General features: G+C 35.1%; 2 protein-coding genes across 2 annotated transcripts in view; both read left to right on the top strand.

The window, feature by feature from the left end:
• The first annotated feature begins 223 nt into the window (after nucleotides 1-223).
• On the top strand, nucleotides 224-16,251 carry LOC110027710 (uncharacterized protein At4g13200, chloroplastic). The gene is made up of 4 exons (XM_020729238.1): nucleotides 224-471; nucleotides 8,990-9,144; nucleotides 9,905-10,105; nucleotides 16,057-16,251. Exons 1-3 carry the CDS (start codon nucleotides 285-287, stop codon nucleotides 10,082-10,084), a joined length of 522 nt encoding a protein of 173 aa, XP_020584897.1. The 5' UTR covers nucleotides 224-284; the 3' UTR covers nucleotides 10,085-10,105; nucleotides 16,057-16,251.
• A 2,031-nt stretch (nucleotides 16,252-18,282) lies between these two features.
• Nucleotides 18,283-19,771, top strand: part of LOC110027728 (subtilisin-like protease SBT1.5) — a gene marked incomplete in the record, with an annotated part of 2,679 nt that continues 1,190 nt past the window's right edge. The window contains 1 exon segment of the mRNA XM_020729268.1: nucleotides 18,283-19,767. Within this exon segment, the coding sequence (XP_020584927.1) occupies nucleotides 18,441-19,767 (1,327 nt within the window).

Below are 19,771 nucleotides of genomic sequence, written 5' to 3'. Positions count from 1 at the left end.
TGATTGGTGATGCTCGTTGAAGATGGGCATGCAGGTTGCAGTGATGATATACAAACAAATATTGGTGGTGACGTACAACTCCGAATGATGACAGCGGTGTCACTTTATACAAAACAGTGTACTTTAAATTTGTAAGATTTCAAATAATAGAAGAGGGAACATTACATATTGGACCTCCAATTTCTAAATACATAAAATTGTCGGGTATGCATGTAAATTCACCAAAAGTGAAATAAAATCCGACCAAAGAAAAATCTTTTGCTGCTCGGAAATCCTCTGCGAGGATGATAGGGATTTCGAGCTCTCCTTTCACCTACTCTTCAACCCCAACAACTGATCGCTGCCACTTCCCCGCCGCCGCAGACCGGCGTCATTCTCCACAGGCCCTACTTCGTCTGGGCGGAGACTCAAACCGACGACAACGCATGTTTCGATGCCGAAGCAGCGGAGGAAATCAGACATTCCCATCAGGTAATTCTTTGTAATTTAATCAGAAACTTTCAGGGTTTCTTCTCAGATGCTCGTTCGTCTTCGTTCAGTTTTTAAAAATTTGACTTGCTCAGTATTCAACCAATCGTGTTGGTCTCGGACATAATTGGGGATTTCAAAATTTTAGATATCCATTGTGAAATCTAAACACGAACTGCTCGACTGTTCTGAAGGTTTAAATGAAAATGACGGCCAAGGATCGGTTCATTTTCTAATGCCGTAGAGTGGCCGCTTAAGCCTAAGGAATTCTTATGATCTATGAGTGGAGGATAACTAGAGGAGCTGCTACACTTGGATTAGGGTTCATTCTCCACTATTGTGTCATTGAGACGAAACCAAAATTTTCCCACTCTATTTATAAGGCTTTTGAGCATTAGAGCGCCAAATTGTAGTGGGTTGATGGGAATGATGCAGACAGATGGGAAGAAGAGTGTGTGCAATTTATGGTATGATGTGCGGGCATTCATGCGGGATAATGGAGAATATCTTATAATTCTGATTCATCATTCTGCTATTCAAATTAAATTCTTAAATTTCTATTTACAGAAATAGGGTTATAAGATAATATTATATCATATCAATTCAATTATCATTTTAAAATTTTGATAACTCCTAATAATCATATCATCTAAATTGAAATAAGTATAATTATAATAACTAATCTAAATAAAAACTAAAACTAATCTTAAAGTAATTCAAATGTTTGAACTGTCTTGAAATAATCTAGACCAAATTTCTTTGTGTTGCATCACTCAGACTTGTATTAAAGACAATTTATTTTATTAAACAAGATTCTAGTTGGATTTGTTATTAGTTGTCTCCTTAAGTGAACTTTTTGATCAAGTGAGGAATTTCAAGATATAAGCTTCTTATGCAAGCATGAGATATGATATTTTGTGTTTGGAGACTTTTTTGATTAAAATTTTTATTTATTCCTGTAAATTTTATTATTGAATTTCACATGTGATTGATTTTATCTTAGTCAATTTTATCTGGTTTTTAATGACGCGTGAATTTTACTTATTGTATGACTTTATTTGTTTTGAATCTCTATGCATTTTTAATAAAGTCTATTTGCCTAACTTAGTTTGTTTTTTATTGTAGTATTAATGGAAAGCAACGAGTAGTTAAAATTAAGAGTTCACGACCTCTAAAATTTTGTGTGCGCATTGTATGATTTATTCATAAGAGATCTGAATTAGAAGTATATCAGAAAAGATCATGCTTCAGTTTCAAATTCATCTCCAAATTTATAATGGATTTTCTTCTAGTCATTGTGACACAAATGCTGTTACTAATTAATCTACTAACTTGAAACTTCTGATAGGATTTTGGAATCCTAAATGAAACGTTTAACTACTAAAAGTGAGCAAATGATGAATTTCACTACATTTTTGGTTCGGTTAGTTAAATTACAGCCCATTTTTCTTAGTTGTATTTAATAATATGAAATAGATAATTTATCCAGAACCAAGGATTTTGAATTAACAATGGCATAGAACTACCAGACATTATATTTTTGCTAATAATTTCATACAAGATCATAGAAAATTTCTTTGTGATAAATTCATCCATTCTAAGATTATAACAAATATTTAACTAGAGAACTTTTCAATATTTAAATTGGTTAAACACGTTCAATTCTTATACTACAAAGGATTAGCATATATGTAAAGAAAAAATATTGTGAAATAATATTAAAAGATGGAGGAAAAAAAATCATAGAAGTTTGGATTAAGTTTTTGCTCTCAGAATTGAGAATGCCTCTTCCATGTGGGATTTAGCACCACTAATATTCTTCAAGGTGCCTTGAGACCATTCATTGCCTCCATCATATCATGGTTAAGTAGAAGTTTTGCTAAATATCTCATTCATTTTGAACCGAACACTCGATAAATAGATGAGATTGATTGGAATTGGACTATTGAAGAGAATTGATTTAGAATTTCGTTCTAATATTTGTGGAATATATATGTGATCCTATGAGATCTCATAATAGGAAATTTACAAAATTAGGGAATAATAATTACATAACAATTGTAATTGTCCATGGATTGATGATTTAGTAGAATAATGTTATCGTAGAATAATTCTAGTAGTCACAAATTAATGATCGATGAGGTGGTTGCGGGAGGGAAAGAAAATTGGATGAAAGTCTTATCAGAAAATTATATACACATTTCGGATTTCCCCTCATGCAAAAAAATGACTGTTATCCATTCCAAGCTTTGCCAAATAATTTTTGAAAATAACACTGATAACACTTTACTGAGAATATCAATTACTTATTTGCTTGTGGTTAAATGTGGAGTACATATGAGAGCATCATCTAGTTTCACCTTTTATAAAGTATTTATAAACATCAATATGTTTTGTACATATGTTGCATCAGAAAATGTACAATATTGATACCTGATTTGTTGTCATAATAGAGCATCATAGGCAGGGGTGGAGCCATAATTTTTTTTTAATGGGTGCACAAATGAATCACTTTAAAATTAAAGTCAATCATTTTTATGGAGACATTAGACTGATATTGATGGTTTTGCATTTTTTTTAACTTTAAAATAAAAATGATAAAATATATTGTAAAAAAGATATTAAAAAAGAATATTACTTGAAACAATTGTATAATTATTTTATTATCAATACTATAATCATTTCATTAAATTTTATAATATGAAAATTATATAGTAAATTTTAAATCCATTCTTTGTAAGAATTATGAATTTATTTGAATGCACATGGGACACATATTTGTCTTTATAATATTATTTAAAAATCATATATTTTAAAATATATAAGAAATATAAATTATTATTAATATATTAAAATACTAAATAAAGGATAATTAAAAACCCAATATAAATTATAAATAACAATATAATTTAATTTGAATAAAATATGATTAAAAATTAATTTAAAATTAACTTAATTTTTATATGATCAACTAAAAAAATTAAATAACTAATTAAAGATGTTAAAAAATGAAAAATAATTCCTTTTAAAACTCATGAACATCATTAAGATGCTCCTTTAAAGGTTGATATTGACTTAACACTCAATATAAGCCACAACTAAAAATATAATTTAAATAAAATAAAACAAAATTAAAAATTAGTTTAAAATTAAGATAGTTTCTTTTATTAACTTAAAAATAATTAAATTTGCTCAAATTTCCTTAAAATGTATAACATTTTTATTTAATGCAAACATAATTTGTGAGAAAACAAACCTAAAACATAGAAAAATAAAAAATAAGAAAATAAAAATGACAAAAACATTGACCTGGCTCCCTTCCTTATTTGTTTATTGTTTAGGGTTTACATACATTCCACTCAATTCCTATGTATTTACATATCTAATACCTAAACTTCAATTTTGACATATGCACGTTACCTATACATGAAAAGATGTATTTTACTTTTTAAAAATTAATATAGTGGTATTTTTGTTGTGATATGAAAGATTTGGGTGGTTTGAATGTATAAAATAGAATTAAGGTGTTAGATATTCAAACACGTAGGAATTGGGTGTATGTATGTAAATAACCTTTGCGAAAGATGCAACCGATCTATGGCGATGACCTGACCAAGCAAATATGACACAAGAAGTGTTAGTCTTGTGCCGGGCAGTAAACACACTAGAGCCGACTAAAGGCAATATCTAAAAAACTAATGATCGACTGATACATACATTGCTCGAGAAAACATAATAAGGAAAAAATTGTGAGACAAATGTATCGACCAACCAATAAAAATTACATTCATTTCTTTGGGGAAAAGTTACTAAATTTTCTTTATAAAAATATTTGCTTTTTAAAATGCTTAAAGAAAAATTCAAGTGTAGGAAAATGAAAAGCATCAAGCATTTGAGGATCTCCCATCGTCTTCGATGACACTCTTCCCCTCTTCCCTTGGCGCCTTTCTCTTCCTCTTCTTTTCCCGGAGGACCTTGAGCCTCTTCATCCTCCTCTAAGACAGAGAGAGAGGAACATTGCAAACTTTCGAAGGCCTGACCACTTCGGGTTGACAAGGTTATACTTCATGAACCGCTAAGCAATGCCAATTTGCAATTGCCGAGCGAGCCCACCGAAATGCTCCTCAGCCATTATCGAAGCCATTGCATCCTTCAAAGACTAATTTTCTTTTTGAAGGGCCCACAATCTTTCAGAATGATCAAGCATCTCAGACTGTTTATCGGTTACAACAAGCTCCCACCTCGTCTCATTTTTCCCCAACCCTGGCCCTGGTGTCAGATGCTTTGACTTATCTTTCGCTGCGACCCATTTTCCCTCCGCTTGATCGAAGGTCATGGATTGAAGGTGTGAGGCTTGCCACACCATCAAGTTTTGCCGATAGGTTAGAGTATAATGCTCCGAGCGTTCCAACTTCCTCAAGGACATTGCAAAAGCTTGGGACCAGATGATCTCGACAAGAACCGAAGGATAATCTATGATCGAGGAATCAAAATGCCAATGCATCTTGGTGTCAATCATGGCATATTGCTCGTCCAAACTGGTCCATTCCTTCGCATCCTCATTCTGTGAAGGAATTCACTCTAGAAGAGAATCCTTTTGCTTCTTAAGGGAAAAAGGAAATGGCATAGTACTTGGACTGATGGTGGGAGCCTTTCCCTCTCGGTGGGGTACTTCTTCTTCACGTGGAGCCTTTTCCTCTTTGTGGGAGTCTTTCCCTCTCGGTGGGGTACTTCTTCTTCACGTGGAGCTAGCACGGACGCTAGCTCAGGCTCATACTTGAATCCGGTTTCAGTTTAGGTGATAGGGGATGACTATCTTGCTTCACCCCTTGCCTTTAAATCGATGAATGATGAACCGAATGGTCGAGGGGTAGTCGATCCTGCCTCTGTTTTCTCTCTTGAGGCTTTTTTCTTTCTCCTCAACTTTGCCAGACGTCAGTGTGCTCGGTGACGTTTGGTTAACATCTTTCGGGACTCTTTGCGACATGCCCTTGAGTACTAACACCTAACAGAGAGGGTTTAACTTTCCTTTCAATGATGGTCAAGTCACTAGTAGAAACTTATCAGACAACTAAAGTGGTTTGAGAGGCAAAAACTAAAAACTCTACACCTTTGTTCTTGGGTTTGACGGAAACAATCCCAAACATCGATCTTTCGACAATAACTTCAACTTTGAGGCGGGCGCGGGCACTCGCCATCACAGCTTGGGAGAGGGCAGACTTCCCTCGAGGCTTCTTCCTAGTAGCACGGGTGATAACCTCTTTCTCTCGTGCGATTTCCTGGGCATTTGTGGTTGCCCAAAATATTTTTGTCATCGACCCACATTTATTTGATCACAAATTCACGGTACTTGATTAAATACTTGTTATTCAATGTACTGTAAAGCCGATAGGTGTTGGCCTCAATCATCGCTCCGTAGACTCTTAAGGTGTCCAGGCAAGGATTTCAGCTTCTTCACAGCACCTTCTGACAGAAGGATGCGAATCTCCCAACTACTGATGCATGCGTCAACTATAAAACACGTTTTTCAGTCTTTTATTTTGTCTCTAGCCCAAGCTGACTGATAATTGCATTTATCCATCCCAACCAACCCAAAATGTGAACATATGGTTGAATGGTTAGTCGATCGACGAATCTCCATCCACCAATAAAAATTTATGTACGTCATTATCACCACTATGTAGTTCGACAGTACTTGAGCTGGAATAACGCCATACTGCTTAAAAATCAGTCAAAGCTCTTGACACATGGTAACCGAAGACAATACTTGAACTGATCTTTGATAGAACACGAGATCTAACCTGTAATTGTATGTCGCTCTGTCATGACTTGCTACCGCTTGGAATTGGATGGTTGGTTCATAAGCACAGGTTTCTTGAAGGAGCTCCACTTGGTTTGTAGTCATGGTGGACATCTCGGTTGCCAAAATCAAGCCGAAGAGTTTTTTTAGAGAACTTGGGAGCCATTTGGAGAAAACATAAAGGGACATAAATCTTGGGGAAAAGAAGAAAACCAAAGCAGAGAATGGAATAGTCATGTGAGAACCTGGGACCGATTTATAGGGCGAGGAAGGAAGCTAATTCGTCATAGGGGAAAAAGTGTCATTTGCCACCCAAAATCGCCTTGATAAGGAGTCATGTTGACACATCTCAAGACAAAATAAAATAAATTTTTATATCATAAAATAAAGATTGCAAATTATCGCTCGGAGGCTACTTTGAGCGAAAATACTTTACAAGAATATCTTTCACCGTTTCAGTTGAAACAAACCCTCCCTGAAAAAACTTTTTGTACAAAACCTCACCCTTGACCTAAAGCAGTCTACCTAACAGATCTTTGATTGGACCCAATTGCTCCGCGCAAAGGGCGGTCATCTCTCTTCAGATGGTGACCATTTTCTTGCTCCATTTGATCGACCTTCTTAATGCGGGCCAACAACCCGCACATCTCTTTGACTTGGTGAAACCCTATTGCCTCGGCGAGGGAAGCCTCTTTATCTCGCGAGTATTGCGCTAGCGACCCTGGGGTAATATGGCATCTGCTAGTCGCCTCTCCAACATCCTCCCCTACGCCGCTCGGATGGTTAGTCCCTTTGTTCTCGCCTGGGAGCCGGTTGTCTCCAGCTGATCTTTGATCCACAACAGCTGGTGCGACTAACTCTTGTCGGATCTGCGCTAAGATCTGTTGAGAGGGAATCAACCGTCATGATCTCCATACCAAGGTGGGCTGGACCAAAAGACATCATAAATAAGAATTTCAGGAAAATTAAAAATTAAACAACTAAGATCAAAATTTCACATTCTAAGGCCCACTCGAACGGGGTAAAAATACCCCGCCCTCACCAACACACCACGGTTGGCGACGGAGCATCAGCCGTCCCTTGCACCCATGGGGGCACCACCATGCCAGTCGCTTCTTGTTTGGTCTGATCAATGGGCGTGGTCTGAGCTTCAGTGGGAAACAAAATCGACGACTTGGTAGGAGGGGCCGATGGCTTGGTAGGAGGAGCCAACGACTTACCACGAGGATCAATCAGTCGACCTCTGACCTCTGTCTTCTGTCCTCTGCTCAAGCCTCTTCTCGCTGATAATCAATGAGCGAATCAGATGATCCCACCTGGTCCTCTTGATCAAGCTTCTTCGTCTTCTTCGACACAACATTTTTCTTCTTCTCTCCTTCCGATTGAGGCTTCAACTTCATCTCACCGAAAGCCTTCAAGTAGGCAGCCCTTTCAAAGGCCTTGGATCCAATCGCCGCTCCGTTCACCATGGAAATGCTCGAGGTTCAGGCATCCCAAAGCAATGGGAAGATGGGAAGGAAATGGGAAACATCAACCCTCCCACGCCCTATTCATAGAAACACAGGCCACATAAACTCAGAGAGTTTAGTTATTGAATAATTGAATTATCATAAATAAAAATTTTCTTTTACATTAAATTTTCTTGTTTTTATTGCAACACGCTTTCAAGAAGTAAGAAAATCAGATAACTAAATTTGTATATGAAAAAGTGCTAGCATAAATCTTGAGGAAATCTGATGGCGCAGACATGACATGACGTGTCAAAGGAAGACCCACTGATAGGAGACTTGAAAGTTCAATTGTTTGATCGAAAACATCAAGAGCAAGATTAACAAAGGCAACCGAACGATTCTAAGCTGGGTGTTCGACCGAAAGCGGATTGTAAGGAAACATAAACCATTCCCCATGACCAAACTAACCCCTCAGGTCCTACAATTCTATCGAAGATGTCTAATAGCCTCCTTGAACATCATCAAGAAACAAAGAGACGAGTCTTAGCCATCCCTTAAGACCTCTTCTTCTAAGGGCGTCTATCTATCAGATTATAGTGAGGCACCCTTTACTTGATAGCCTAGGTCTGTCCTGCCAACAAGATTTCCTTGTCAAGGATCGAGGGTCGGCGATTAGATTTGATCAGCTGATCAGTTCGGCCAGAGCCAACCGAGGCCATCTCGCCGACCCTTTGCCAGTAAAAGTTCAACCAACCGGCAACATTAAGTCTAACAAGCCAACCGTCTGACTTCTCTGGTTTAGTCGACTGACATCACTTATTAAGGGCTCTCTAGCTCAATCACTCGACCTTAGAATAACCATGCTCTGGGCCCACATATGTAAAATTCCTATAATAATTTGTACAACGCTCACCAAAGCAGAGGCATAAGTGTAACTTTATATATTGTACTCCTCTTTTCTCTATATATAGGGATCGTTCTATGAATAAAATTTTACACGCTTGTTACGAATTATTGTTCATTACTGTTCAGTTCTCTCACTTGTATCTTACCCTATATTTTTCAGGTGTGATTCACTAACATATCAGGATTTGAAACATCTATTAAAACATGATATTTTATTATCTAAAACAATATGATTACTTTATCCTCATAAATTAAGTCATGTGGAGTAATTAGATTAGTAAATTTTAAATCAGATAATCATAATATTTGTGAGATAAATCACAAGTGCGTTCATACTGATCGATAAGATTTGACGGTTGGATAGGTGATAATGACAGTAAAGCTGTTCTGGATGCATTCTTTTTGGGAAAAGCTTTTGCAGAGGCACTTAATGAACGGTTGGTTTCTGCTGTTGGTGAGGTCTTAGGTGTCTTCGGTCAATGGCAAGCTGAGCAGCAAAAACAAGTACAAGATTTTCAGGTGACTCGAACTTCTTTTGGCCCTCCTTTGTTCCTGACATATTGAGACGTGTGATGTCATTCATTTTAGTGCTATATATTTTTTTACGCAAGCTATTCAAATATACCACGAAATCCTTTTGTATTTACTTACCTAACACTTAAATTTTGCTTTTTACATTTATAGCACTTTATCCATACATGGAAAGGTGTATTCATTTTTAGAAATTAGTCACAGTGTTATTTTTTATGTGGAATGAAAGATTCAAAAGTATATTTCACTTCTTAAGTGTTAATCGCAGTGGTATTCTTTATTATGATTTAAAAGATTTGAGTGTTATGAATGTAAATATTAAAAAAAAAAAGTGTATGCGTAGGAATTGTCATTCCCTAATCTTTTAATTGAGGCTAAAATTGTCATTCCCTGTGACTATTTCAGCCCATATTTAAAAAATATGGGACTAAATTGGTATTTTTATAAACTCTAGGGCAAAATTGACGCCATACAAAGAGTCAGGGAACTATTTTGACACATTTCTAAAATGTTTATGGCTCGGATGTGAATCTGTCTGCGTTAATTACAAATAAATATTCAAAGAATCTAAACAAAAATGGAAAATAAAATATAAACTGAGAGTTTTCTATATCCTTGATAATGCAAAATTTGGGCACATGTACTCTTATTGAATAAAAATCTTCATTTCAGCTGTGAAACTGTCTAAAATTTATGTTCTCATTTTCATATCTGGATGCTGGTTCAATAAAAAGTTGTTCAATTGTAGGAAGATGTCGTAGTGAGAGCGAAGATAGCTAAGGAAAAGGCTGCATTGGAGGCCTTGGAGCTGCAGGGCGTCATTTCAAAATCTTTGACGAAAACTCCTATGGGTGATGCGCCGGTCTCACCGACCCCAAATGGTGGTCTGGTGGTGGAAAACCCTCTCAGTGAAATTCTGAAGGATTGAGTTGTTCTTCTGGATCATCTGGTAAACAACAAGAGCAGAGACTGCACACTACAATTTATTTGGTGATATCTGACATAAATTTTATAATCATGATTTTATCTCTGTATTGTCAAGTAGTTTTACATAAACACATATATAAGCCTTTTCTATGTCATATGTTACTTTTTTGGGGCATTTATATACATACCCCCCAATTCTTATGTATTTACATATCTAACGCCTAAACTTTATTTGTTACATTTATGCTACCCAAATCTGTCATATCACATGAAAATACCATAAGTGAAATACACCTTTTCATGCATGTAGGTAAAATTTGAAGTTTAGGTGTTAGATATATAAATAGAAAGGGATTGAGTGGTATGTATGTAAATCTTCCAACTTTTTAATGAAATTTTCTGATCAAATAAAATCAAAAAATTAGAATTGAAACTTTAGAATTACAAGGCTGTAAAAGGATTAAGCAAGATGACCATCAATTTCAGGCTCCTACCACATTATTGGTCTAGGCATCATCCAATCACTATATGAACATAGCTTAGGACCTATTTTGTTGCCTAAAGTTAGAGCACATTTTAGAAAATTGTGAAAGTTGTTAGACCCATCTCTGTTTGTGTGTAAGCGATAAAAAATTGTTTTAAATTTTATTACTTCTTTCACAACTCTCTCTATAGTATCTCTTAGAAGTCTTCTTTGGGCATTTGCATACATACTACCCAATTCTTATATATTTACATATCTAACGCCTAAACTTTGTTTTTTATATTTATGGTACCCAAAATTTCCATATCACTTCAAAAGTATAGGAAAATGCTCGTCATCATGCTTAGTTAGGAAGGAATTTATTTTCTTCTCTTAAACTATATTTTACTAATTGTGTTTTCTTTTATTGGATATTTCCTATTACTTTAACTTTTAACTGTGAAATGCATCTTTTCATGTATAGATAAGGTGACATATATGTAAAAATTGAAGTTTAGGTGTTAGATATGTAAATACATAATAATTGATTGTTATGTATATAAATCGTACTAAATTTTCTTCATGTTGTGTTAGAGCCTCGCGCCAAGCATGCTGACCATGATTCATTCAACATAAATTGAGGACTGAGGCTTTTCTTAGCAGAGAGCATGTAAAAGGGAATTTTTTGGGATCTTTCTGGAAATTTGGAGGATAGTGAGTGATGTGTAGATTAGTTTAGGGTTTAGACTGAAGAGGGCTGCTGATTTAGTATTAAGTTGAATTTTCATTGGCAAGCTCTCAAATAGGATGCTTTTGATACTAAATTCGGACGCAACAATTCTCTTCTATGTTGCATGGATATGGATACGGATACGATGACACGGACACGACAAAGACACAAGACACTTTTATTATTAAAAATACAGAACACGGTCACACCATTACAATAAAAATTATTAAAAAATATATAAAAATTAAATAAATGAAGCATTAAGAATAATACACGAGAAAATAAAAAAATTAATTACATTAACTTTCACAAAATTTTTGTTTAATATTAATTGATATTAATGTTCGATTTAATAGGTTTAAATTTTAAATAAAATATAAATTACTTTTTTTAATTTTAATTATAAAACATCTATCATATATGTTTTTTGAATTTTAATTCACTAAAAAAGGGACACACGTGTCCCTTTTTTAATATTACTTAAATAGTTTCTTTTTTTTTTAATATTATTTAAATCAAACACATCGGGGTTTTGTTTGATATGTGTTCAGGGTGTGTCTAACATGTGTCTGGCGCATGTCCGACACTGCACGTCTCCTTAATTAGGAGTGTTGTTGCATCATAGATCCTCTTTTAACTCTAGATCAAGAAGAGGACTAGATTGTTTATTGGCAAAACTGAATAAATTTTCAGTATAATTTAAAGTGCTATTTGGTGAAGTTAGGTTTGATTCTTGCTTTAAATATTGGGAACAATTTAGGCTAAGCTTGGAATTTAAGTGATGCAGTAGCAAAGAAGTTGAACGCAGGAGAAAGAAATTAATTGGAATTATAATAGTAATAAAACTTCAAACCAAATGAATGAAAAATATCTTCTTGCATTAAATTTGATGTTATCTTTGCTTTGATCAAATTAATTGGATGATTTTGTTTTTGTGAGTGGATGGAAGGTGAGGGGGTCTTCGTTTGATGGTAGGGGTGTAACTAAGCCAAGTTTACTAGCGAGCCAACTTGAGCTTGGCTCAATAAATGTCTAGTGAGCTGAGCTGTCAACGAACTTAAAAGTGAAGCTCAGGCGAGCACCGACTCGATTTATTAGCTTGTCAGTCGGCTCGTTTAAAAAATATTTAATAAATATACTCAAACTATATTTATTATTTACTCTCTTTCATAATAAACAAGCTGGTTTGAACTCATAGAATTAAGCTTGAGCACAAACTCAAACTTGATTAATTAATCAAAATCAAGCTCAATTCGAGGGTGGCTCGAGCTCGATTCAACTCGTTTACACCCCGATTTGAAGGTCCCTATGATATGCCATTTCTCAAGGAGATGGCTTATTAAGGTGTCCCTTTTGATTGTTTTAAGCCAATGGTGTAGCGATGTACTCTTCACGTAGCTTGTAGCTCCGAACAGCTGCCTTCCTATATGTCTATTAATGGTGTGATTGGTCCCTATGAACTGGGAAGTGAAGTAATTAATATGCAGTTTTTAACTTCAGATTTTCCCACCATTTTCATTCCTTTTTAACTTCATTCAGATAGGTGCATTAACGCACATACCACCAAATTTTTATTTATTTACATATCTAACACCTAAACTGTACTTTTTTATTTTTATGCCACCCAAAGCTTTCCTATGACATAAAAAATTAAACTATTTAAAATTTTTAAATGTGAAATACACTTTTCCATGCATTGATAAGGCGGCATGCATGTGAAAATTGAATTTTAGATGTTAGAAATATAAATACATAAGAATTAGACCTTCTAGATATCAAATGCTTGCTATTTCTACTGCATTCTCCTTTGAGGAATATGATTATTTTTTGTCTGTTTGTTGCCTTGGCTTGTTTATAGAGAATGAGGACATGAAAAATTTTAAACTCAGCTCTTATGAAAATTTACATATCTAACACTTCAACTTCATTTTTTTGACACATATGCCATCTTTTTTTATGCATAAAGATGTAAATTTCACTTTTAAAAACTAGAAGTGATATTTTTATGTGATGTAAAGATTTGGTTGGTTGAAATGTAAAAAATAAAGTTTAGATGTCAGATATGTAAGAACATATGAGTTTGATGTTATGTATGTAAATGCCCCCATATATGATTGATTAGCTGCCTTCTGCTCTCAGTGCTGTGAATTCTGATAATTGATGAAAGCGATGCTAGTTTTCGTTTTGTCTTAATTTTATTTTCTTTGCAAGCCCGCCCTTTTTCTTTTAACAGAATTTCGATTTTACACTCATTATGACTTGGTCATTGTTAAAATTAGAGAATAAATATGAGAGAAGCATTTATTTACTTACTGCAAAATGTTGAAGTTTCATATTTACAAGGGCTAAACAATGCCAATTATAGAATTTTCAGTCATTAATAGATATTTTACACGCCAAAACATTGTGTTAACTGGCAGGTTAAATTGGCCTCTCGTACTGAAATTATTTATGATTAAATGACCTTAGTGCTGCATTGTTTTTTTTACTGTCCTTCATGCTAAACTATCTATAATTATTTCCCTCTGTTTTTTTTTTTGGAGGTTTGCAACATATTACTCAATTCTTTTGTATTTACATATCTAATTTTCAACTTGAGTTTTTACATGCGTACCATTTTACCTATGTATGAAAAAGGTGTATTTTGTTTTTTTAAAGTTAAAATGGCGGCGTTGAACCCAGATTTGTCATTTAAATCATGCCCAAGGGATGGGGCGTATTGACTGAGGTACAAAGAGGAAGAGAGGGAGAGAGGAAGAGAGGGAGAGAGGAAGATTTGACCCGTAGGGGCGAATGTGATGTTCCCGGGACTCTTAGATCTATTTTATTTCACTGAATATTTGTGTAAGAAGAGAGGAGAACCAAAAAGCCTTTTATATGAAATGATCCTCCTATTTATAGATGATAGGAGGACATAATATGAAACTACATTGTTACCCTTGCTTTAAAGAGAGGTCGGTCGTTCACTTGGTCGTCCAAATCAGTTTGTCTCAAGTTCCGTGCCAGATCAGTTCTGGGTCTCATGTATATAAATGACACCCAAAAATGATCTACCTACAGATTCGTGTAGACTCGGTCAGATTCATGTTGCATTTTACTTTTCGTCATCTACCTACAGATTGTCTCGAGATTCGTGCCAGATCATTTTTGGGTGTCATGTATTTAACATTGTCATTGTTGATCCCAAGCCCGGATGTGAAAAGTAGAGGGCTGCGTTAGGTAGTCGACAACCAGCGTAAAACTTGTCGAAAAAAATCATGACATGAATCCTTTAGATCTTTGTGTAAGTGTTAGGGCGTCCCCTGGAATTGACGCGCTGTATAGCCTGAATACAGTGAAAAGTATAAGTACAGTGAAAAGTGTGCAGGGGCCGCTACACCGGCGCCCGAGTGTAGTGTCAAATAAGTAAGAGTTCCCACTTTACGGACGGATGCGGATAAAGAAATTAATCCGTAAAACTAATGAAATTAATATTAGGATAAGATCTTTGAATATATGTACTATCAATGGTAAATTAATGGAATTAGTTGATATTATGATTCATAGAAAAATTAATATCTTATGTATTCAAGAGACTAAATGGGTTGGAGAAAAGGCCAAGGAGATTGATAACTTTGGTTTTAAACTTTGGTATTCTGGTAAGAGTCGCACTAGAAATGGTGTAGGTGTAATTATAGATAAGAGTTTGAAAGATATTGTTATAAAAATTAATAGAGTTGAAGATAGAATTATAGCCCTTAAAATTATCATTGATACTAAGATTTTTAAAATTATAAGAATTATAAGTAAAATTATAAGTGCTTATGCTCCTCAAGTATGTTTAGATATAGAGTCTAAAGATAAATTCTAGAATGACTTAGAAGACTTAATACAATTGATATCTTTTGAAGAAAGAATTTTTATTGGAGAAGATTTAAATGGACATGTCGGTAGAGCGGTGAAGATTTTAGAAATATTCATGGTGGCTACGGTTTTGGAGTGACTAATGAAGAAGGTAGAGCTATTTTAGATTTTTCTTTAGCATATAATTTTGTTATTATTAATACTTTATTTAAGAAAAGATATGAGCATCTTAATACTTATAAGAATGGATCTAATAAAATACAAATTGATTATTTTCTTATAAGAAGAAGAGATCGTCGAGATTGTAAAGATTGTAAGGTAATTCCAAGTGAGGATTTAAGTACCCAACATCGTTTATTAGTTGTAGATTTGAAAATGAACAGTTATAAATTAAATAATACTATGAATTATCATCGTAAAATTAGACGGAGAACTTAAAAGACTAAATAAAATTATTTTTATGAGTAATATTCAAGATTTCAAAATTTGGGATGTTCATGATGAAGCAAATGACATGTAGGATAAAGTAACAAACACTATTAAATATGTAGCAAAAAATGTACTTGGATAATCAACAGAATTTTTTTTTTAAATAATAATAGTTGGTGGTGGAATAATAATATGCAAGAAAAGATAAAATATAAGAAGTTATGCTATATAAATTGGTTTAAATGTAAAAGCTCAGAGAACTGGGAAAAATATCAAACGTCCCGCAAGGAGTATAAAAGAACAATATGTTACGCTTAAAATTCTACTTTTAATGTTAGATACTAAGTAGGGTGAAAAATTTATGTATCAACTAGCCAAATAAAGAAAAAAAAGTAATGATTTAACTGAAGTAAACTGTAATAACCAACCCCCAACCCCTATAGTGCATAAAAATGTTAGTTGCTATTTTCTGTCTCTGTTAGATAAAATTTTGCTATCTTTATTACAGGTTTGCATGCTCTTGGGATCATTCAGAGGAAGGAAGATCATGGTGCTCTCTCCTGAGCCGATTTCTGCAGTTCAAGTTAGTTAATTTTGATAAACTCATATGCTCATGCTATTGTAGTATTAATAGTGAGAATTTTTGGTTATTTGAGCAATGAGAAGGGAGATGGAGACTTGTTAGAATTTAACTGTTTTAAGATTGCTTGATATTTATATTAGAATGTAATAGCAGAACAGGAGTCTTCAATTTTGGTTATTTATTAGTCTCGTAGTACGCTGCATCGTCTGTTTTCAGGGAATTCACATACACACATTTACACACACACACACACCGTGCGCGCGTGCGCACACACACACACCGTGCGCGCGTGCGCACACACACACACACCTGCCTGTTAGTTGGCATCCATTGTATAAAACCCCTAAGGTCGGGGCTTCGAATTCCTTTTGGCACAATTGGTCTTAAGGAGGTTATACTCTAATTGTTAGACACATTAGAGGTAACTGAAGGCTCATATAATAACTTTTGGCAATTCCTTATATGTTTATAGCCTCTCACAATTCCTTATATATAAAAAATTTTATATATTTAACTATCTAGCATACTAGCACCTAAAGTTTGATATAGGCTTTTAAGTTATGTTTTGGAGTAGCTACAATGAAGCTATTGTAGAAAAAATACTCTTTAAAAAATACAGCGGTTATCACAATTTTTTTTTATTATTTTCAAAATATCATACCATAATTTTTTTGTAGTCACCACACTTAGTAATTTTAGATTGTAAAACATAACTTATCGCCACAATTTTTTGAAAAAAATAGACAATTTAATTTGACAAAATATCATTACATGCACAAAAGTGTATTTCACTTTGAATAAGTTAATTGTGATATATTTTATATATTATTAAAAATTTAAAAGTTTTATACAAATATATCTTAAAATTTAGGTGTTGACATATAAATACATAATATTTTTAGGCACATTGGCATACATAACACAATTCTTTTTGTATTTATACATCAAGCACTTTAACATTTATATTTACATAAATATCACTCAAATTTTTTAACATTATATAAAAAGTAACGCAATCGCTATCTTTTTAAAATTGAAACATATTTTTTCTCTCATAAGTTTATGAAACTAATGTATTATAAATATAAATGCTAATTTTGGGTGTTTGATATGTAAATACATAAGAATGTTGTGGTATGTATGTAAATTTCCCATACTGTTTTTGTATGATGAGGGGCGCAGTGTAGAATTTTGTGGTATGTTTGTAAATCGCCCTTTGGATTCTAACGTCTGCACGAGCTTTGATCCAATGTAACATACTCGTTGCGTCGTATAGAAAGTTTTATATGTAATGCAGCGTACCTTCTCCTCCTCTCCCCACTGTTCATCTCTTGCAATTTAAGATAGTCTTTTTTCCCCTATTTATGTATCTGACCTTTTGAGGATATTTTTGAAATTTATATTATGTTTATTTATATAATTTTTTATTATTTAAATGAGATTTATATATATCATGAAAATGTATATTTTCATATGTATTCACATGAATTTTCATATTTACATGCATATCACTCTAATTTTTAACATCACATAAAAAAAGATGACCATCACTCACATTTTCAAGCATAGATTTATGATACAAAATATAATAATTGTAAATATCGAAGTTTGGGAGTTAGAAATGTAAATATTGTGATATGTATGTAAATTTTACTTATATCTATAAATTTTGAGGTCATAAATACAAATATGTGCATGAAAATATATATTTTATTTTTTAAAAATTAGCAATAAAAATATTTTTTTGAGAAGTTAAGAATTTAAGCCAAGCATAATAAGTTTAAGGGGCATTTACATACATACCACCCAATTATTGTGTATTTACATATCCATCCCTCGAATTTTATTTTTTACATCATTACCAGACAAATCTTGTATATTATATCAAAAATATCATTAACTTTATGTAAAAAGTAAAATTTACCTTTTTCATGAGATGAGATATATGTAAAAATTGAAGTTAATGTAAATACATAAGAATTGGGTGGTGTGTGTGTAAATCTTCCAAAAAAAAAAAAAAAAAGTAATTAAATAAGAATTATAGGGTATGTATGTAATTTTTAATGATAATTTTTATTTAAAATTCTATCTTCATAGCAGCAAACTGTAGTGTAAACCGTACTCTAGATTGGCCGGAGGCCGGAGCTCTCCGACCAGGCCAACAATCCCGGCGTGGTAACCGCATCAAAATAGCGTTTTTGAGCACCATGCTTTATTCATGGCGCCAACCTTCCTCCCTTCTTCAACCTCTTATATATCCTTCTAACCCCTAACTCTCCTCCAACATCAAACCTTTCATCAATTTCAAAATGAACCATCTTCTTCCACTCTTCTTCTTCTTCTTCTTCAAGCTATCTTACAGCCAAATTCTTCCCCTAACCATTTTAAACTCCACCATTACCTCTCCCCGCCTTGAAACCTACATCATCCACCTCCGAAAACCAAATTCCATCCATCCCTTCACCGCAGAAGACCATCTAAACTACCACAAATCCTTCCTCCCCACCTCTTCCTTAACCTCCGGCGAGCCCCGCCTCATCTACTCCTACCAAAACGCCATCATCGGCTTCGCCGCAAAGCTCACCTCCGACGAAGCCATTTCCCTCGAGCAAAACAATGGCGTCCTCCACATCATTCCCGACAGACTCCTCTCCCTCCACACCACCCACATCTCCGATTTCTTAAACCTCCATCCTAAAAGCTGCTTCATGAAAGATGCCAACTTTGGCAAAGGATCCATCATCGGAATCCTCGACACGGGTATCTTCCCCACCCATCCTTCCTTCAAAGACATCGGGATCTCTCACCCTCCCCCAACTAAATGGAAAGGCCATTGCGAATTCAAACCAGCCATGTGCAATAACAAAATCATCGGAGCTAAATCCTTCATCCATGGCCAAAAGGACCCGCCTTTTGATTCCGACGGTCACGGCACCCATGCCGCTAGTATTGCCGCCGGCTGGCTTGTGAAAAACGCCGGCGTTCTCGGAAACGCGCGGGGAACGGCGGCTGGGATTGCCCCTGCGGCTCACCTCTCCATTTACAGAGCATGCCAATCTAACGGTTGTTTGGCTAGCGATGTGTTAGCAGCTATCGACCAGGCTATCTCTGACGGCGTCGATGTTCTCTCTATTTCTCTCGGCGGCGCCGCCATTCCTTTCTATGACGACGCTGTAGCCATTGGAGCTTTAGCCGCCGTTGAAAGAGGGATTTTTGTCAGCAGCTCAGCCGGGAACGCCGGCCCTGTTTCGGCGACTGTGGAGAACGATGCTCCATGGATGCTCACCGTCGGCGCCGATTCAACGGACCGAGCAATCCGCGCCACGGTGTTGCTGGGAAACGGAGAAGAACTTAACGGCGAATCTTCTTATCAGCCAGTTGGATTCACCTCTGTTTTGCTTCCGATAGCTTACCCAGGGGCTCGAGGCGGCTCGCGTGCAAAGACTTGCAGCGATGGATCTCTGAACCGGCTTAATGTTCGGGGAAAGATCGTTCTTTGTCACACAGGGGGATCGAACACCAGTATAGAAAAAGGAGCCGTTGTCACGAAAGCCGGCGGTGTTGCTATGATTCTTGTTAACGATGAGATGCGGCGGAGCACCGTGGAAGCTGGAGCACATGTGCTGCCAACGGCCGGCCG

This window comes from Phalaenopsis equestris, unplaced genomic scaffold, assembly GCF_001263595.1.
Source record: "Phalaenopsis equestris unplaced genomic scaffold, ASM126359v1 Scaffold000436, whole genome shotgun sequence".
Taxonomy (NCBI): domain Eukaryota; kingdom Viridiplantae; phylum Streptophyta; class Magnoliopsida; order Asparagales; family Orchidaceae; genus Phalaenopsis; species Phalaenopsis equestris.
This window is presented reverse-complemented; position numbering and strand designations above follow the sequence as displayed.